We start from the raw sequence: 22,811 nt of genomic DNA on the forward strand, positions 1-22,811 counted from the left end.
GTAGAGACGGGGTTTCACCATGTTGACCAGGATGGTCTCGATCTCTTGACCTCGTGATCCACCCGCCTCGGTAAACAAGCAACTCATCCAGTGTTGACATAGATGATTCACAAAGCAGCATTTGGGAACCACTGGTCTCAATGATCTTTAGTGTCCCAATCAGACACACTGTTTTATGACCTTGGATAGAACTGCACCTGAATTTCATGTTGTAAAGAAATCACTTCTCCGGCACCTCTAGCACATAGTTATCCAGTCTGCTTGAACAGTTCCAGGATTCATGTAACTCATTATCTCCCATTCTACTGTGGGCCAGTTTTAATTGTTAGGTTTAACTTAATGCCAAAATCTGACTCAAAGAACGTGATTCAGGTTCTACTTTCTGAAGAAACCAAGAATGTGTCTTTTTTCTACTTTTACACAAAAGTCTTTAAAATATTAAAAACAGACATAACATTTTCCCTTAGTCTTCTCTAGCTAAATACATGGCTTTCTTCAAGTCCTTCACACAAAACAAGGTTTCCTAATCACTGTGTCCCAAATACAATTTCAAAGTAATAACAGATTCAATTTTTGGCAATATCCTGTGGGTTTTAATCTTTTGTTGACTAGTGAATACATGTAAATAAAAGTAGGTTTGAGAACACGTACAATTTCTAAGTGTTCCTATGAAACCTAATTAAATCTTTCAATGGAGAAGTTTTTCGATTTTTAATATCAAAACACATGAATTTTTTACTTACCATTTTAAAATATTTTGAATGCAACAGATATTTTCAAAGTACACAAATAGCTTAATTCAAATATGCTTTAATTAAAATAATGTAATTATTTATTTAATTAGGTAGAAGTTCTGTATATGGTTAAAGTTCTTCCATATCACTGTATCTTTGATTCTCATAGCAATATTGTGAAGCTAGTGTTAACAGTCCCTTTTTGGATCTCAGAAAATTTCTGAGGTCCACTAAGATTATTTCCTAATCAAGAGAAGAAACTAGCATTTATTGAGTATCCAATATATTTCCAAGTATTTTAAGCACATGTCCATGTTTTCTCCCCTTTGACAGCTTTTTAATGTTAAGTGTTTTATAGAGTGAAAATAAAGGCAAGAATGGTTATATAATATTAATGAAATTGTTTTTAAGAGGCAATGTTAAATTTTGAACTAAGAGCTTATCCTTCTAAGTCATTTGTGCTAATCTCAAGATGCTTCTGAATATAAATTTCTGTATAAAATAATGTTTATGTAATTAATGTCTTTACCTACTGAAAATTTCAAGTGGGAAACCATTTATTAGCACCCAAATGATATAAACAAACCAAAAAAATGACCCACCTGCTTCCCTAAATAAACAACCTGAAGCATCAATCTGACTGCCAAACAAAGTGGATCAATGGCTACTGAAAATTTAAATGATGCAAAATTTCTATTTTCTGGTTTCTGTCTTTAATTTGCACTTCTATTTTCCAGTGGCATTCTGTTTCAGTCTTCTTTTATGCAAAATGTAATATCATTTGTTCATACTCAATTTATAAACAGAGTACAAAGTGCTTTGTCAAAATAGATGGAGCTGGAGCAGAACAGTAAGGGAATAAGCCCTCCCATACTGTTTATTATGCAACAGAAAAGTCATCATGAAATGCCCCCACAGCATATTTGTAGAAATCATGCCAGTTTAATTATCCCTCAACTATCTCACATAGGTCAACTCATGATTTCCCCACTTTATTATGAAATTATATCTCTCTACAAGTTAGACATTAAAGCACTGTAAGCCTTTAGGCAAGTGAATCATTTCTAGTTACTCTGGTACCAGCCCTGAAAATACAGGGCAAGGTACAACGATGAGGCCTTGGGTGTGTCAGAGACAGATATGGTACTCAAAAGATGATGGTCCTGATCTGCCTGTCTAGTTGACCTTTTGTTGCTACAGATTTCTTTGCTAAAGAATATTTATCTGGAAAAAAAAAAAACAAAAACCAAAAAACTTACAGTACTATACCTGCAGGGTAATTCCACATGCTATTCCTGTTAACTAAGAACAAGTTTTCTTCACTGTACCTACAGTTAAGCTAGTCTAACATTATTTAGCTTATTGAATAAAGCTTTTTTTTTTTTTGGTAACATTAACATCTCTGAAATTGGAATCCATCTAAAGAAAATCTATGGTGTCTCAGATTTGATGAAATGCAGTATGTAGTAACATTTGGACATTTTATTTAAAAAGCATGAGCTAGCTAAACAAGCAAACGTTGTACAATGGACTCTCTAAAATATCCTGACTAAATAAAGCCAAAATGCCTCTTCCTATAGCTCAATATTAGAGAGTCCCCTTAAAATTGAGAAATACCCTAGATAGCAAGCAAAGAATATTCAGGTATTCCAAAACACTGGAAAAAATGAGCCCTACCACAGAAAAAAATAAATCTTATTCTGAACTACCTTCTGATAAGAAATAAGCCTTTTCATATAAAATAAGCATTTTGGAGGGTATCTATGATGATAAAACTATTGCTAACTGTAATTTTCAATCATGTTGGTATTTTCTTATAAAAATGATATGAAATCAGCTCTACGCTACTCTTGAGTACTGTGTTGTTCACACTATACGCATGTGTCAGCATGGCAACACATACCCATATTCCCATCTCTTTGGCTTAATCAGAGATGATAAAAATCTTTAAAGTATTTTTTAAGGCTATATAAGTGTTCAAGTTTTATTTTCACCTCTTATTGATGGATAATTTTTTTTTTTTAAGATGGGACAAAATTAAAAATTTAGAATTCTGAGGGCCTGCATAGGAAAACATAAACATTAATTAACATTTTACATTTTTAAAAGCCATCATGAACCAGAGGCAAAATAACTCAGGTGGAGGGGTAGGAATAATCCTTGGGGAAAAGGTAAGTTTAACCAACAAATGTTTATGAAAACTTAAAAAAAAATTCTTTGTAACTGCAGTGGCTCATAACATTTTAATAACAATAAAATATAACTTTCACTCCTCTAACCTAGAGATTCTTTAGTACCACTGACATTTTGGGCTGTATAATTCTTTGGCATGGAGATTGACCTTTACAGTACTTCTACTCACTAGATGCCAGCAGCGTCCTGCCCACCCCCATCCCTTCAGTTATAAAAACGAAAAATGTCTTGAGACGCTTTTGTCTCCTTCAGTGGAAAAACTAATCCCTGTTGAGAGCAAGGCTCAAATCTTTCAGTTACTGACCAAAAAAAGGTTTTCCTATTTTTTTGGAAATCACCTGAAATGTAGAAAACCATTTTTAAAATCTACTTAAAAGTAATACTGTTCCAAGTTAGTTTTCTATCTACAGAAGAAAAAATAGGCACATTTATCTCACATTCATCTAGGCATTTAAAATATTAGGATTTATAAAGGGAACACCTTAAAAATCTGAAACACTAAACGTCAAATAAAGTATCATCTTTATTCCCTTATGCATTCATTAAATACCTAACCATTCATGCAGCCAGCGGTAGGGTAGTATACTCATTTTCCATAAGTATGGAGGCTAATATCAGATATCTTTGCTTTAAATAATTTATATTATTTATTATTTGCAACAAATAATTGAGTGAGTGCTTAATTCTTGCCAACTGTTTTGCTTAACTCTTGAATTATATGTACTATCTTACTGGAAAAAGAGATAAGTCAATGTAATATTACTATCTTAGGTTAGAAAATTCATAATACTCAAGGTTTGGTTGTAACCACTCTTCCCTGTAAATGTTCAAATAATATAAACACTATTAAAATATAGTAATCAGAATTCAAGCGCAGTAAGCCATATATGAGCATGGCACCGAAGAAAACAATCTTTATTAATTATAGCTAGTATGGTTCTTAAATTACTCTTAAATGCCTAACTTACAAACAGTGCAGTTTAGAAAACGAGACAACCCAGAAACTCAAACATAAAGGAGAAGAGGAAGAAAAGTCTTATTATTTTAAAAGTAATTTTTGAAAAATGTCAGTGCACAGTTACACAAATAAGTATTGGACTTTCTCAATTATGAGACTCAAAAATTCAAATGAGTTCCCTTGTTTTTAATAGCATTTTAAAATGGAAATATACACAATATTCACTATTTTAAAGTGTACACTTTAGTGCTTCCCATTATATTCATATTGCTGTGCAACCATCACCATTAACCAATTCCAGAACACTTCTATCACCCCAAAAGGAAAACCTGTACCTATTCGCAGTTAGTCCTCTCCTCCTCCAACCATTAATCTACTTTCTGTCCCTATGGATTTGCCTATTCTGGATATTTTATATAAAGAGAATCAACATGTAGGCTTTTGTGTCTGGCTTCTTTCACTTGGCAGAATGATTTCAAGGTTCATCCACAGTATAGTATGTAAAAGTGCTTCTTCTTTTTTTACAGCTAAATAATCCCTTGCTTTTTCTAGCAAGTAAGTGAAACATTTCAAGTACTATGTTTCGATATGTCACCTGAAACATTTTCAGCCATTCCTGGAGGCCTGTAGGCGGCTGGACAGATGTAATTCGGCGTCGTTGCTGCCCTTGGCCATTGGCTGCTCTGAGGTCCCCAAAAGTTGTTGGTGTTGCTGAACATGGTACAAGCCCAGTGGTACTACAGAAAAGAAAGAAAGAGAGAAAGAAAGCGAGAGAGAGAAACAGAGAAAGACAAAGAGAGAGAGAGAAAAAACAAGAGTGAAAGCAAAGATAAATACTTATTAATAATAGATTCTAGTACAAAGAATAATGATCTGGCATATTTCAAACATCAATTCAATTACTTACCTTTCTCCCAGAGATCACAGGTACATAAAACCTACTTTGCTGTTTTTACAGTAAGTTTCCTCCCTCCTACATAACGCCTGTTATTATCCCGGAAATGCTAATTGCAACCAAATAACAGAATCTCCATGAAAAAACTGCAAGTTGTTAATATATACAAATAATGTTAAAATATTTCCTTAGAACATCCAAGTCCCACTTCTCCTATGACTGGTCTTCAGTGACATTAAGTAAAAAAAAGTTTAAATTCTCTTTATAAAAAGGGTTGTGATACTTTATTAATGCTTTAAAAAACTCAGACATAGAAATAGTATGTTCAAGTGTTTTGAATTTCAAGAGTCATATTAATTCTTTAAGTTTGCCCCAGCTGCCTTCAAAATTGTCTGTAATATTTCTAATTTTTTATTGCTATATATAAAGCTTGGTCTAAATATTTGCCAGGACTCAGTCTTAATTAGAAATACATTTAAGTATTAAGGACCTATTATATGCAAAAATAAGATTATCTAAATATTTTTATACAATAATTTAAATTTTGAGATTTAACTGCCTCAAAGAACTTGAAATTCAATTCTGCCACTAGTAAAATGGGGACCAACTAGATGATCTCTCTAACATTGTCTAACTATTCTAAAAATGACTAATTAATAGCAGAAATAATATAGATATATAACTATATTACGAATGTATTAAACTTTCCTTTCTAATTTCTGCATGTAATTAAACTCAAGGTAAATACTGAATATCCATTTTAAAGACATTGGGAAAAAAAGCAGCAGGAAGATCTGCTTTAACGAAATTATATTTAAAAAGAAATCCTCACTCAATTCATTGCATCATAATAGTTAAGAATCAAACTGATAAATTACTAGTAAAATAACTCCTCCAGCTTTTTTTTTCTACGCAGCATTATTTTGTTAAAAAATTTGACTCTATCACCAGATTTTACAGAAAAGTCTTCTTATCTAGCCCCTTTAAATCCTGTAATAGTAGAAATCTAAGAAAATCTCTAACATTCAACAATTAAATCTACCTTTTCTTCTTTCAAATTCAAAGGTAAGTTCTATTTTCTTTTTCTCCAAAATAAAATAGGATGTGTTAATAACAAATTTTCTAAGAAAAAAAACTGTTGGAAAAAATAAATCACAGTTTTATCTTATTAGCAAATGTTGCAAAAATATCACAAAACATCAAATATATACCTTCCTAAGAGTCTACAAAAAAATATGGAAATAAATATGCTGTTTGGTCTAATTTTGCTTTAATAAAATTATACATTAACAGGCTAAAAGTAAAACATGTGCCTTTTCAGTTGCTTTGTCAATATAAAAAGTGAGCAACTAAAGATAAATAAAATTCGTTCTGTAATAAAAATTCAGCACTCATTTATTTTAAGTTGCCTTAAAAACAACTGAACAATGTAATACCTTTGTCCTAATATCAGCCATATTAATAAAAGACTGATACATTTTAAAAATAGCATTAACAGTTAGTTGAACATTAAATGCAAATTTCTCATCCAAGATATACTTTATCATGACTAGAAGGGAAAAGCACAATGAAGTGAATAGTTTCACTTGTCTTTCTATCCCTCCACACCCTCTGGTGGAAGTGCCAAAACACAGTAGAACTGTCAAAAGGCAAAGAGTAACGGGAAGGGGGACAGTTAACAGAAGAAAAATCACACAGAAAAGAAGCTCCTGAATAACTAAGAGATGATAGCTTTATTTTTCTCTTCTGTATAATCTCTTCACTTTCGAATGTAAGACTATTTTAATTATTATGATTTTCAAATTTCATAAAAGAACATTTGAAAGAAATATTTTCTACAACTGAAATAAAAAGCAATTTCCCTGTAAGAGATACAATCTGTAATAATGTTCAATAAAAAACTACATCTGAGCAATGTTAGTTTTATTGCATCTTATAGAATAAAAAATAACTAAATCAAAATATTTTGAGAGAAAGGAAGAAATGTCATAACCATGAAGTTTTTATAGTTTGTACTGTTAACTTTCAATCACTTATTTTAAAAACTGGCAATTATACAAAAAATTCTTTTTTAAAGACCAAAAAAAGCTCTAAGATATTTCTGTCATTTAAATTATAAAATACGACATTCCAAGTGACATTCAAAGCCATTTTTAATTGGCTGGGCAACAGACATTATGCTTAAGTTAGCCTAATTAGTGTGAGAGTGGGAAAAATTTTATACTGATATAAAATCCAAAAATGATGGACTGAAGTAGAAAAAGATTACAATTATATTTAGTTGTTATAGAAACCATTCTACTGGTATAGAAATGCATGTGTTAAAAACTTAAGACCTACCAAGTAAGAGAAAATTTCTAACATATTAATTTCATGAAATAAGATTTCGTTAGTAATTGTGAGTTTTATTTCACTGCTAATAAATGTATCTTCAAATTTCCACACACAAATGTCTACCCTGTAACAGTTGTTGCTATAGGAACAAAATACAGATGCTCATATTCATATTTTATGGTTTTCTTTTTAAAATTCCTTAAATTTTGTAATTTTAAATTTTTGTTCACAAGAGAAATTCTGTTTGTGTCATACTTCAAATGTATTAGTAACAAAACAAACTATAGTGGTAGTCCTCTTATTTAAAATGATATAGTTCTCAATTTCAGTAATCTCAAAATGTGTTAAACAGTCAACCATACTACTAACACCATTATTCTATAAGAATAAACTAAAACACTTTCAGAATCCACTCTTAAAAAGTGAGAATCATGAGATAATCAATCATTACATTTAATATTACCTTGTATATTCTGAGACTTTGCATGGTTTCTTTCCCAAAGAAAAAGAGCGGACCTCAGAACCATGGTCCAACTTTCTTTTCATCTATAAGGTAAAACAAATAAGATACATTTTAAAAAAATTATCTAACTATCAAATCTTGAGTTAGCATGGTTAATATTTTAAAATTCTTTAATTTTCATATGTCTACAATGGTAATTAAATACATAAAATAAATGTTTAATAGTTTCTTCTATTTGTTCTACTTTGTTTTACTCTGAACGGACTGGAAAGGTGAATTTTTCCTCCTAATATTTTATCCAGAAGAACGGTGTGTGATGATTTGAAAACTGATATTCCTCATATATATATATATATATATATATACACACACACACACACACACACACACACACTCACTCTCTCTCTCTCTCTCTCCTTGAGGTAATATGTCTTTCATGTTTTCCAATTTAATAACCAATATAGGGAAAAATCTCATGTTAATCCACACAGAATAGAATCATATTTAACATGCCTTTCTCACAAATCTTCATTTTTCTGTAAAAACATGTTTTAATAAAGATAAACAAAATTCAAAATTTCAAAATCAGAAATAAGTATGAAAGTAACAAACTCAATTTTAAACATGCACACAATTATAAAAAGGTAAAGGGCAGTATAAATAATCTTGAATAGTGATAAGGCAAAGAGCAATTAATATGGGCCATAAGGACAGTTTTAAAAATAGTAAGAGAAATCTGGAGATAGTATAATAAAGCTGAGGGGAAAAGTCATCAATTGATATATATACAGAATATAGCTCTATTGACAGATACTCAGGATAAAATATTCTAAGTTGAAACAACAGAAAGATTTTAAAAGAATGAGTTATGCCTCTCTATAAGGTGTATCCAAAATCTAAATTTTAAGGTGTTTGTAATGCCATGCTATACTATAAATATATTCAGAATTGTATTTTGTCAACATCAATATTGAAATATTTTTATATGGCTATATGTATATTTTAAAACTAGAAAATAAAATCTGGTAAGATTCAACTTTTTCCATTTCAGTAACCCCTTTTTAAGATTTATGTCCACTAATTAATCACTGTATTACTCCAAGTTACAGGAGGAAAAATACTCCAGAGTGATGGAGAGCTATCGTCATGTGTATGAGAAGGTAAAAATCCTTGCTTTGCAGTAGTCTTATTTTCCTACCTCTTGCCTTACACAGGAACATCATAACATAGCATGATACAATATAAATACCAAAGAGACTAAAAATCTTTTGGAGCCACACTGAATAATAAAGACTATGTTTTTGTCATCATTAAGAGTCTTCTAAAATACTGGAATGATCTTATGATATTAGGGGCTAGAGGTGAGGAACAACAAGCTCATCTACAATTTATACCTTAGTTTACGACATACCTACTGGAAAGAAATGGAATTGGTCTGGCTGGTTTCTTCCCTTCAGAAGTTTCTGTACTCATTACATTGTTTTAAAGTGATTCCTCTCAGAAACCATTATTTTCTTTCTCCAAATAATTTTATTAAAAAGCAAACATAAATATAAAAGCTGAAGTATATAGGTAACCACGTGTTTCCACGTATATAATTTATAGATAACACGTATATACACATAAATGCAAATGAATCCATTAGGAAGGTCAGTCAGTACAGACTATCTTAAAATCTAGTTTTTTACAACTTCCACAAATTCTTATCTTTATCATTAGGAGAAACTTTGATGTTTATTCTAATTAAGTTTGTAATACTGGCTTTCAGAACTTCCCAGGATATCTTGTAAAAAACATTGGTGCAAATACCATTTGCCACTAAAAGCAAACTTTATTTCCATCTTCAAAACCCTTCAATGAATAAACAGTCCAAAATGTGTATCAGGGAAACCACTGAGAAAGGATTTTAATAATATTTTATAAAGTAAAGCACCTTCTGTATGACTACTGAAGTCTTTTAAATACTGTACTGTTTACTGAAAATACTGACTTCAGGACCAAAAATTAAGTCTGCAATTTTTGAGGGGTACAGAAAGTAAACATGATCTCTTTAAATATAAATCCCAAATAGTCTCATCATTCTATACTTTAAAAGAGTCAACGAATGAAAAAAGAAAAACTATATATAAGGTATAGAAAAACTGAAGGCAAAAGGTTCACTAAAAGCCAACTAAGGATAGAGTATTTCCAGGTCAGCATTTAATGGAACCACATTTCTAAAGTCTTAATATATTTTTAGTGAAAAATTCTCAGATTAAAATATACATTTTATCTTAAATCTAAAGCTTTTTCTAGCCCACAGTCTTTCCATTATTTGCTTACATTCATGATATAAAACAGAATACCAGACATCAAGCTACCTACCAAAATTAGAGGATACTGCAGCCATCTCTGATGATACAGATTTTCCTTCTCAGGCAGGCATACACACACAATCACACAGCATAGGAAGAAAACAGATTACTTACTTTGTAAAAAATCATTTTTAATGTGCCGTAGAAACCCATATTTTCTGTATTTTTCCCCTTCAGTGATTCTGTGCCCCCGTGTGTCCGGCTGCTTGGCAGTCTCTGACAATATAAACCTTTTTCAGGTAGGTATGTCACAGATTCTAATGTGGACATGCTCAGGCACGTCAGAAAAGGAAGATTAGGGAGCAGAACCGGCAACAAAACTCCACAGTAAAGGCAAATGCAGCTCAGTATCAAACCGCTTCTCGGGACACACATACATACATGCAGCTTGACTGAGGAGAACTCGAGGGAATAATGAGAGAGAACGGAGAAGATTATTGGAGGAGACTATGCCCTGTCAAAGCCTTGACTGAACAGATTCCTCCCTCAGCAGCAGAGGGATCAGATTACATCTTCCCTTGAACACAGAATGGTGCAGTCCAGGATTCAGCAATGCAGACTGCACATCAATTATATGGTGATCCGCTCCAGGGAACCCGTAAGCACACAACGCACTGAACAGAGGGAGGATGTGGGCAGCAAATGAGACCGCCCCCACACAACAGCCCCCTCTCCCCTTTCAAACTTTCAGGAGGTTATTTTTGTATTTTGTAAAACCTGCATTTTTGAAGAGTTTTAAATAGCAAGGAACATTTCCACAAATAAGTCTTTTCAGAAACATTTTGAAAATAGGATATATTTTCATACAGTCCCCCTCAACAGAAGCAAAGCATGCTATTTTCACTAACTGTCTTCCTACAGTAGTCCTGGCACAGACTGATCAGATTTTTCAAGTAGCTTGCATGGTACAAAACAGGCAATCCCAAAAAGAGAAATTAATATTATTTGGGGTTCACTGACAATAAAGGAAGCTGGTTTGGAGCTGATAACATTTGCAGAAATTATGTAATCTAAGTTACATTTCAATCTGCATATTTTGGTATTGATTTAATAAAAACATTCCCCATGCTTTTCCATTTCAATCGTTTAAAACATAGTAATTTTCAGGAAAACTGCCACACACTTCATCATCCCTTATTAATCATGAGAATATCTTTTTAAGGTTAACAAACTAGTACTACCTAAGTGTGTAAAGTTTGGCCAAAAGGCTGTTTTCTCCCCAAAGAGAGCAAACACTGTGCTCACTGGAGAGGCTTGCCCTTATTTCCTAATTTAATCTGGAGTAAACAGGAGGCACTGGACTTCTATCTCCAAAATAATTTTGACAATCTATATTGCTTATCATTAAAAAGGCATTTTTCATAATAAAGGTGCCAAAGTTTGCCAGAAGGCAACATTTTTCCTGTAATGACTACTACACAAATCTAGATATTTCATCTTGCAACTTCCTTCACAACTAGCTTCAGGGGCAATTATAAGATTCCTTGAACTAGAAAAGCCCATTATTAAGGGCCTAGTTAATTACCTCCTACCCTCCCCATTAGTGTTCTTTATTACAAGTAAATTGTGTCTATAGTTATTAGAAGTATGTTTCTCCAGAAGAACAAAACAAAACAACCATTTGGACTTACTAACATTTTAATACTCTCTGCTGTGGTGGTAAATGACTTTCTTTAGTAAAATGATTCTAAATACTGCATAAAGTAGTATCACAATTTTAAAAATAAAATTGTTTACCTTTATAACTAAGACATTATGTCAATGGAACATCTTTTACTTTAAAACATAAATGAAAATAATATAAAATTTTATGAAGATGTACATGTTGAGTCTTTTCCTGGAAATTATATTCTACTGTCTACTTTAAATCTCCTACCTGGCTCTTAAATTAATTCTTATTCTCAGGGACAATATGTGTATGTACCCAGCAGAAGTTAGCTATCTAAATAATCTCACTTTGCAGGGAAGCCAAAAAAAATTTGACTTGTTAGGAATGGATCCATAAACCCTTTTGTTAGAGGACTGAGGACTCTAAAAAACTAACTAACTCTAACTAACTAACTCTAACTAACCCTTTTGTTAGTTCTGAGGACTCAAGATTTAGGCAAAGGGGAAAAAAGTTGATTTTCCTCCATGTTTTGGGCTATGAGAACACCTGAAACTTCATCTAGAATTTGTCAGTGGTAACTAGTTTTTCATAAGACAAGTGGAATACTAGTGCTATAATAGTATATATTTTGGCTTCAACCAAAATCATGTCCTATTTCTAGTTGAACTAACCTTTTCAAATTAAGTCTACTCAGTTAAGAAGAGATAAACTTAAATGAAGTAGGGAATAGTGTCTCAAAACCTAAAGAAAATACCTCTTCACTTTGTATATTCAAAGGACTGCTCCCACGGTTACATGGCTCCTACTTAGTGCTGTGAAGTTACAGGAAAATCTGTTCCCCACAAATACCGTTTATGTGTGTATTACCCTGTAGATTCATATTTTATTACCAGGTTTGCATGGTTCAAACAGCAAAATGATATACAAAAAAAGTCTACACTGAGAAGTCTTTCTACTACTACATATCCTCCATCTACCATGGTTCTTACTTGGGAATGATTTTTGCTAATTTGTTTAAGTGAGAAATGCCTATGTTTATAAGTATTAATGAAGACCTTCTCTTCCCAAGTATTTAAACAATTCTCCCTAATATCTTATGATGTTAATTTGAACTGTGAAGAATTTGTCAAGCAAAGCTAGTCAACCAAGCCTCTAATTGAATTTCAAATTAACAGGATAAAAATGATTTTCAACATTCTCTAATGTACTATCAATGAAAACTATGATATATTATATTACTGTCCTCATCTATATATGAACAAAGCAAATAAAATCATTCTCACATTTCCATTTATAGCACTCTTGGCTAAAATATAGTTTGAAACTTTATTCAGATTTAAGTTTTTAGTAATATAATATTTAAAAATCTTTGTGGGTTTGTATCTGCATTTATCTATCTCATCCCTGTGACAGAAACATTTTAAACCTTAAATCAGTCTATTATCTCTGTTAAATAAGTTTATTTTTTTTAAGTATTTTATACCTTATACTAAAATATAAAGTAGTTTAAGTTCACTGGAAAGGCCAACCAAACAGCTAAGAAAATGCTTATGTTTGTCATCTACATTTTTAGAATTACTATTTCACTATATTAAACATATTTTCATTACAATAAAGTAAATTTTCATGTAATGTCAGCTAGGCAATCACTTCTCCCATTCCACACAAAATTAATTTTTTCTTGACTGACAACCTAGAAGTATTATTGAAAATCCATTAGTAAAGGGAACGATCAATAATAAGGTCCTGGAATAAAATTCATCTGCTAACTCAGACCCAATGTTCTTCTCATCACAACTCCACTGTGCTAGGTGTTGAAGTGCAACTAGTGTGCTAGTGTAGAAGTTAGCAGTAACAAGGAAAAAAAAAACAACACAAAAATATGATGATGTCTTTGCCTCTGGGGAATAATGCCCATAGAATCATTAACTTGTGAGCTCCTACTAGAGAAATGGCTCTCTCTGAACAAATAATTGGGATGACTAAGTTTTTAGAAGGGCAAGTTGTGGTAAAAAGTAATTTATATACAGTGAGAAAAATATAAACAAATGGTCTTAAATGAATAATGTATCTTCAGAGAAATACTTCTCTTTATACATAATGTCAACATAAAGGATGAAGTAGTTAACAGAGTACTTTACCTCTTCACTCTCAAGAGTTCATTATTTCTATCTTATATATAATTCTTCCGTTACTGCAGTTATTATAGTTAATTGTCATTATTATTATTATTATTATTATTATTTTACAGAGTCTCGCTCTGTTGACAGGCACCAGGCTGGAGTGCAGTGGCGCAGTCTCGGCTCACTGTAACCTCCGCATCCCGCGTTCAAGCAATTCACTTGCCTCAGCCTCCCTAGTAGCTGGGACTACAGGCATGTGCCACCACGCCCAGCTAATTTTTGTATTTTTAGTAGAGACGGGGTTTCACTATGTTGGCCAGGATGGTCTCGATCTCTTGACCTAGTGATCCACCCGTCTCGGCCTCCCAAAGTGCTGGGATCACAGGCATGAGCCACCGCGCCCGGCCCATTGTCATTATTTTTATACATCTTTCTCCCCTGTCTACTCCCTAAAGATTCACATCTTACTCAACTTTATTTCTAGGACATCCAGAAAATGACAATAATGAATATTTTTGAATAATTGGTCATACAAGGAAAGAGTAGCATCCACAGCATTATTTTTCTAAAGCATAAACATATATTACACTCAGTACTAAAAAGTTTAACTCAACTAAAAAGTTTATAATTAGTAGATAATATTATGAATACTATTGGTTCTTTTCATTACTTTGCTAACATTTAAAAATATACTTCCATTTTATAGTAGTAGGAGAGTGTGTTCATATTCCTATGTCAGTGATTTTATTTTTATCATGACAACACTCTTTACTCTGGAAATGAGTAGGAAACTACCACAGTTAGCTGTCTTGCCCTCAGCACAGAATTTAGATTACAGACAGTTCAAAATTTCAGCATCAATGAAAGGAATGCCAGGCATGTTGAGACTGAAATACTTTTTGAAATTTCACTAACTCACTATCATTAACTTTCTTAGATGTGAGTGCTTATTAAAAGACTTGTTTATTGAAACTGGCAAATGAATAAACCTGTTCTATTACAGATAACAATTGAAATAGTATATATGCCCAGCATCTACATTTTCACTAACACAAACAGGTAGCAGTATTGACCAATAAGCAATTTTCCACATTTACTCATTCAGTAAGCATTTGCTTAGCACCTACTTTGTGTCAGACACACAATATTATACACAGTAATTAAGATTTTGTTCTTTCTCCATTGGAAATATAGTCAATTAACACAAGAGCATAGTGTAATATACACTGAAATTAGTTCTAAAAAATTTTTGAGAACATGTAAAATAAAACAAGATGAGCCAGTTTTAGTTCAAAACTAACATCCAAGTAAACAAATACTGTGACGCTAGTGCCTTAGAAAACAATCCCAAACACTAAACATTGTAATAGATAATCTTATTTTTTGGGGGGAAGGAGATGTTTATAATAATAAATATAATCCTAATCTTAGTAAATCAAGCTGCAAATAAAAATATTATAGATGATTGCTTTTAAATAAATTTTAAGGTAAGTATAACTACAGAAGTAATCCTTTTTTTTTGAGACAGTATCTCACTCTGTTGCCCAGGCTGGAGTGCAGTGGCACAGTCTCGGCTCACTGCAACCTCCACCTCCTAGGTTCAAGCAATTCTCATGACTCAGCCTCCTGAGTAGCTGGGCTTATCGTCATGTGCCACCATGCCCTGCTAATTTTTCTATTTTTAGTAGAGATGGGGTTTTATCTTGTTGGCCAGGCTAGTCTTGAACTCCTGGTCTCAGGTAGTCCACCCGCCTCAGCCTCCCAAGGTGCTGGGATGACAGGGGTGAGCCACTGTGCCCGGTCAGAAGTAGTACTTTTTAATTCTTGAAGTTTAAGCTATTTAAAACTTTCCTTACAAAGATGCAGCCTCTGATGATTTGACACAAATCAACTGCAATATTAGTTCAAACAGTGATATTGCTCCAGATTGGGCCAAATTAGTCATCTGATAGACAGATGCACAAATGTATTTATCTACAAATACATAAATATACATACATACAGAATTTGTACACAATAATGCAAGTTAAGAGTTCTATTTATGGCAGCCACAGAAGAGAATAATGAAGAAGGGGGTTTTACTTGCTCCTCTAAAATTTATATCATTACAGAGCTGTCAGACTAATACTAAGTCAACATTCTCTACTTTTTCATAGACAGCCAACATCAGTGCAATAACCTGACAACAAAGTTAGCAAGTCACCCTGGAGTTTACTCTGATTTATCCAGAAAGCAATTAATCTTTCACAGTTAAAATCCAAAATAAACTACCAATAAGCATTTGGAATTCATAAATTTCCTCTCAAAATTTTATTGTAAATTCCTTAGAGTAATATCTTCAGTAAAGTAAGAAAGATACAATGGAAAAAAAGTATAAAAAATAAGGCTGACTTCAAGAAAAATAAAACCACAAATATGACCCAGGAAAGAATTTAACATGGAGAAAGAACAGTATCAAATTTTCCTCAATATAAGTCCTAACCCCTATTCACTTTTCTGGTTTCTTTACACAAATCCATATTTACTGCTGCTGTTTTGTGACTTTCAAATATATTTACCTGGTTTGAGAAGAATTTTCCATAGGTATGATATATTAATCTTGTATTCATTTCAAGAATGGTTTAAAATTCTGAGATTAATTTCCTAAATTAGTGATTAGTCATGACAAAAAAGTTCTGAGAGCTAAAGACTAAAAATAAGGTACAGCCACTGAATCAGCAAAAACAGCAGGAAGCCATAAGTGATTTTGGATGCCATCTAATTCCTCTTTGTTTGTGGAATGAACACAAGCAATGGAACTAGAAAAACCTGGATTTAAGTGCAAGTTTTGCCATGACCAGAGTGTAATGTCAGGTGGTTACTTGACCTTTAAGAGTTTCAGTTTTCTCTTTTTATAAAACAGTAATGAGTATACACCTACCTTACCCACCTAACCTAGAGAGTCACTGAGGACACAGAAAATGCCTAGCACATATCAGATACCCTAGAAATGGTAGCCATATTTGACAGGCGAGAAAAGTAGGTAATTAAGTGTCTTGCTCAGGCTTATACAGCTAGCTATATTTAGAACGTTGGTCTCTGGCCCCCAAGATCAATAATTCTTACTGTTTTCCATTAGATATGTGGTAGTTCAAGTTAAGCTAAAAAACGAGACATTGCTAAAGAAGAAGAAAGTGTTACATTTTACAAATAACAAGTATGTATGTAAACTACATCTAAGTCTTGATTATTCAATTTACTGAATCATTGTTTCAGATCCATATAACTATGCTTCTACTACATGTGGAAATCTGAACCTAAGGCCTGGTGATGGGGGAAAGGTGATAGAAGCTGAGATTAAAATTTAGGTTAAAAAAAGTCAATCAATTAAGAAATAAATCACCTCCTATGTCCCAATATCTGTGAAATGCTATCAAGGACAAACAAAAACATTACAATTACCTTCCTCCCACAAGACACTTAAAATCCAGATGACAGGATAAGAAACTAGGCTGGGCATGGTGGTTCACAACTGTACTCCCAGAGCTCTGGAAGACTGAGGGAAGAGGATCGTCTGAGGCTACGAGTTCAAGACCAGCCTATGCAAGACCAGCTTATGCAATATATCAAGACCCCATTTCTACAAATAATAATAAAAAAAAGTTACCTGGGCATGGTGGTATGCACCTGTACTCTAAATACTTGAGAAGCTGGGGCAGGAGGATCATTTGAGCCCTGGAGTTTGACGTTGCAGTGAGCTATGATCACGGCACTCTACCCCAGCCTGGGTGACAAGGCAAGACTCTGTCTAAAAACAATACAAAACAACAACAAAACAAACCTACCAAAAAAACCAACACAACAAAAACCACACAGATTGGTGAAGCAGGAGAATTGCGTGAACCCAGAAGGTGGGGGTTGCAGTGAGCTGGGATTGCGCCATTGCACTCCAGCCTGGGCAACAAGAACAAAACTCTGTCTCAAAAAACAAAACTAAACAAAACCCACAAAGACAAGAAACAAAACAGAAAGCAATACTGGACTACATATCAATTGCCAAACTGGGTGGAGTGGGTCGGAAAATGGACAAGTTATTTAAATAGTCTGAAAGTTCATAAAAGACACAGTCCAGCTTCTGTGTTTAAAAACCAGAAGTTTGGCAAGTATGGAGAGGGACAAAGGAAATTATCATCTGTGGACCTGAGATGTATGTGGAAATATGACTATTACTAACTTGTAGGATTAAACAGTGTCTATTAGTCACTGGCCTTACAAGGTTCATTAGGGAATAACCTATGTGGTGCTATTTTTCCTAATTCAAACACTTAATACTAGAGTTAAAATGTTATTTAACTTATTGTTAAATTTCTTCAAAATAGTTCCTGTTATAACTCAACCTTCCATTTTAGGGCATTATGTGTCTTTCCGCACTAGGAGAACTTTACTGTGTGGGTATGAAGACTGTTGACTTTTGAATTTTAGTTACAAACACTGGCAAACAAGGGGACTGTTTGAACAGGCATTCACACTAGAAATCATACATACAAGCAAGTTGCACTCTTGAATATATGGGGTAGGGAAACAGTATAGAAAACATTCATTGAAACTGTGTATTTCCAGAAAAAGTTAATGAAAAGACAATCCAAAAAGTTACTCAGGGCAGTAGGTGAGTACACAATTCACCGATTCTTGCCAACGTGTTACTGAAAGAACCTCTGCTACTCAAAAATGTATGATGGCTCACTAAGAAAATTTTCATCTTGTTCTGCCCCCAGGCCTTTCTCCCCACACCTCCACTGTCTGGCCCCCAGACTCAAAAGCCTCCTTTCTAAAGAACAGACTTCACTACAGAGCATTTTGAAGTCTCAGGAACTGTTCATCATATACAGAGCTGGGTGGCTGTAAAACTAGAAGGCATTCAAAAACAATATAAAGTATGGTACTTTTGAAAAAAGCATGTATTTTAAGTTATGTACATGCACACTATGTATGCATAAAGGAAAGCCTAGAAAAATATATTAAAATGTTAACCATGGTCATCTAAGTGGCTTAATAAGAGATTTTCCCTCTTCTCTCTTACCTGGCAATAAACAACTATTCTTTGCATAACCTTCTGAAAACATACTGTGTGTTAACAACAGTCCTAGACACTAGGTACAAGGTGATAAAGAATGCAGATAAGCTCTCTGTTCTCATGTAGTTTACATTCTGGGGGGTGGGGGGGAAGACACATAAGTAAGTTAATAAATGAACAAAATAATTCTATATGATGCTAAGTTCTAAAAGAGAAAAAAAACAGTGCTATGACAGAAGTGAGTACTAAGGGTAGTAGAGAAGTGTGGCTAATTTTGAATGTCACCGCCCAGGAGACAACTTTTAAGCCAAAATGATTGGGATCAGCAAGAATAAGGCCAGTCTGGCTAGGATGATGTGATTGGGACAAAACGAAGTCAGGTAAATACAGGTCAGATCATGGAGCCTCTTGTAGGCCATGGTTAAAAGTTTGGAAGAGCAATGTGAAGTAATTGGAAGGTTTCTAGAATGAAAATAACAACATAACTTATCTGTATAATCTTTGCCCATATTATTTGTTTTCAAAAATGTATATAAAATTGAAGAGCACTCACAAAATGATGCTCACTTTGAGAATTTACTGAAATTAGAGATACAGAGAAAAGGATATATAGCAGTATTTGAATTATTTTCAACTCTTCAATATAGCAATTACGCTTCCATTTCCCTGATCACTTGCTACCACAAGACTAACTCTCAAACTCGGCACCTATTCCAGGAGATCCCTGAACTTACAAGAGGAAGAAAACTAGACTAGAAAGCAGGTAATCCTTAATTAGTGTATGCCACACACTGAACACTATTCTAAGCTCCTTATGTCTAGTACCTCAATTCTACGAGAATGAAGACATTATCAACCATATCATATCTCTATCTACTTGCTCTTCTACTTCCTGTGTCCTAATTTTATTTTCCTATTTGAGAGTTAATTCTTTTTGAGGAAGAGAGAGATTGGGCTCAGATCTCTAAGACTGTCAATGTATCTCCATCTCTTATTTCAACAAATGTCTATTATGGTGAAAGATGTGGTTACCCTTAGCCATGGAGGTGAGAAAATACTTTCTAAACTGCTTCTCTGTGATCACAAAACAATTCAAAACATAACCATAGAATCTCAAAGCCAGAAAAGGCCTTCAACCAATGTTTATTCCTACTCAGGTACAATCTCACCAACATGTAGCATTCCAGGATCTGCTTAATTTGAAATACAGTTGTTATTCTCAATTCTGTGATCTTCTATTAGTTTGCTTACTAATTTTGATAATTATGTTCCTTGCCAACATTTGGCGGGCAGAAACAGAAAGTCTAGATTCATACTTACTGCACTTTTTAAAATACAGGCATTCCTTCTCATCAAGCATCTTACTAATTTTCCAGAATAATTCAAAATGACAAGGCATAACTTTAACCAATCTTTTAAAACGCTAGTTATGAAGCAAAGTCTGCAGATCCAAACTGATTTCACTAATTCAAAAGTATTTATTGAGTACCTATTTTGTTTTGGTGCTAGGCCAGTGATTAAAAGAAAAATAACACTGGGTTCTTGCTCTAGAATGTGTGCTTCACAGTGATCTTTAATCAATTCTTCAATGTAGCTTGCTTGTTCTTTAAGTATTCATGTGTTTGACACAGCTGTCAAGTGAGTAGGAAAGAACCTAGTAATCAGGTCCCCACTATATTTTAAAAAGAGGAGTCTATTCATTTTAGAAACATCAATTTAAATTTTATAGGAATCACTATATAACAAATGGCATTATTTGCTTTAAAAAAATCAAGAATTCTATGACTAGCAAATACTTACATGATCCCCTATATAAGATTCCAAAAGACTTTGAACTGTAAGACTGACTGGAGCACTTTGCTATCACAACATTCTTGTCATAGAAATATTTTATTTACAAATCATTTTCTTAAAGTTTTATTTTAGCACATAATTTAAAAAATATTTACCTATAACAGAGACCTCCAAATGTTTGAGAATAGCTTTCACCGGGCACAGTGGCTCAACTGAGGTCATGAATTTGAGACCAGCCTGTCCAACATGGTGAAATCCCATTTCTACTTAAAATATAAAAATTAGCTGGGTATGGTGGCATGCACCTATAATCCCAGCTACTCGAGAGGCTGAGACAGGAGAATTGCTTGAACTTGGGAGGTGGATGTTGCAGTGAGCTGAGACCGTGCCACTGCACTCAAGCCTGGGTGACAGAGCCAGACTCTGTCTCAAAAAAAAAAGAAAAAACTAACTTTGAAAGCTTGTTACATTTAATACATGACTCTAAAAACTCCTTTATGTGGAATGAAACCATGAGTTTCCCACCACTCACATGAAGTCATGGTATATGATAATGGAATGATGACTACTAAACAAATATTCATTATAACTAAAATGAAGAACTGCCCTGGATCTGAACAAGTACATATAGCTGTGGTCTGTTAAGAACTGCTACATGGTAAATTGAGACCACTTTTTAAAACCAAATCTTAGATTTCTTAAAATGTAAGTTTATGAGTCAATGTATGTTCATAATTCTGTAACATGAAAAAATCCTATGAGGAACAGTCTAAATCTACCCAAAACAATATAAATTCAAAGCTAGCAAAAAGTTGCTGAACTTTAGTGTAATCTTAAAATTTCAATACTTTTTAGTTCATGAGATAAAGACACACACACACTCCTTTCTTCATTTTAAACTTTTCCTTTAAAGTTATCCCATCAACAGACAACACAGCATTTTAAGAAAGAACTTAGAATAGTTTTCAAGAGAAGATAAATGAAGACATGTTAATCATCACGATCACAACATAAACAGCAAAGATTAAAATTAAGTGGTATTTTCTAAGATATTTTTATTCATCTTTTATTAAACCATTGCAATAAACAGATATTGTTAGATTTAGATGCAATTTATCCCCTACCAATCCATTTATTTCAAAGACTTCAACTTTGTGAGATTCACAATATTTGTTTATTATGTATAGATAGCACAGGAAAAGCTAGTAACTAAGAGCAATTCATGTGAGCCTCTAACCCCAAATTCCATTATATCATTATCAGTCTCATCCAAATGAATCCTGAGTCATATAATGGTTCTCTATTTTCTAAACAATAAAACAAGAGGGAGAAAAAACTAAGCAGTGATTCAAATGCTGTATTTTTGGATCTACTAATCACATTTGAGAAATATTTGTCCAGGGTTACTAAAGCCAAGCACTAAACAAAAAAGATGCAAGATTGAGCAAGATGTAGTCTCTAGCCTGAAAGAACTCCCAATTCAGGAGGGAAGGACAGACAAGTCAATAAAAAATGACAAATTCATTTGACTAAGTGAAACTGCTTAATTTGTATAACAATATGTACAACCAGAAAGAGGAAGAGATAATATTTGCAAGAGATGCAGGTGGCAATATTTTAAATCAAATGTATAAATACTAGATTTTAAACTGACCTGAATGCTCTTTCATTACCCACTATCAAAGATGCTGTAAATTTTATTCCAGTTTGAATAAGCAACTCCTTTTCAAAGAGATGTTTTCTTAAGAATATAATGTATACAGGAAAGGAAACTCATTATATGTCAGGTTTTCTTCCTAGGTGTTTTACTGATATTAACTCAATGAAACTTTAACAACTTTCTGCAGAAGGTACTATTATTATCTCTATTTTACAGACAAGGAAAGAGGCACAGAGTTTAAGTGACCCTAAGGTCATTTAAGGTAGATGGGATTTGAACCTAAGGAAGTCTTGGTCTTCAGTTTACAAAAAAAAAACAAAAATAGGTTTCTCTATATACAAAGCAAAAAATATTGGCAGTTTAAATATGTCCAAAATATTTTCTTAGCTATTTCAGTATATAAATGTGTGCCGAACATATGAACTCCATACTAGAGCCACTGCAGACAAGCAGAAAGAAGAGACAGACTAGGCAGCTAATTGTGTACTGTGATACACTTTACCTCTGGGAATTTACCAACAGCGGCTTGACAACAAGTTAATACACTACTGCCAATGCCTCCACTTGGTTAAGAACTGCTCTTGTTATCTTTTTTTTTTTTTTTTTTGAGATGGCGTTTCGCTCTTGTTAACCAGGCTGGA

At 33.2% G+C, this 22,811-nt stretch overlaps 1 protein-coding gene across 5 annotated transcripts in view; it reads right to left on the bottom strand.

The window, feature by feature from the left end:
• The window catches only part of FBXW7 (F-box and WD repeat domain containing 7), a 235,594-nt gene that overhangs the window by 21,218 nt on the left and 191,565 nt on the right, over positions 1-22,811 (bottom strand). For 4 of the 5 annotated variants that reach the window (XM_017498755.2, XM_017498758.2, XM_017498754.2 and 1 more), the window contains 2 exons: positions 7,578-7,660; positions 4,481-4,622 (listed from right to left, as the gene is read on the bottom strand). In XM_017498755.2, coding sequence (XP_017354244.1) covers positions 4,481-4,622; positions 7,578-7,660 — 225 coding nt within the window. Of the gene's footprint in view, positions 1-4,480; positions 4,623-7,577; positions 7,661-10,045; positions 10,543-22,811 lie in introns of those variants that run through there. The other variant, XM_017498759.2, reaches the window with a different exon arrangement.

This window comes from Cebus imitator, unplaced genomic scaffold (genome assembly GCF_001604975.1).
Source record: "Cebus imitator isolate Cc_AM_T3 unplaced genomic scaffold, Cebus_imitator-1.0 Scaffold251, whole genome shotgun sequence".
In the NCBI taxonomy this organism is placed as follows: Eukaryota; Metazoa; Chordata; class Mammalia; order Primates; family Cebidae; genus Cebus; species Cebus imitator.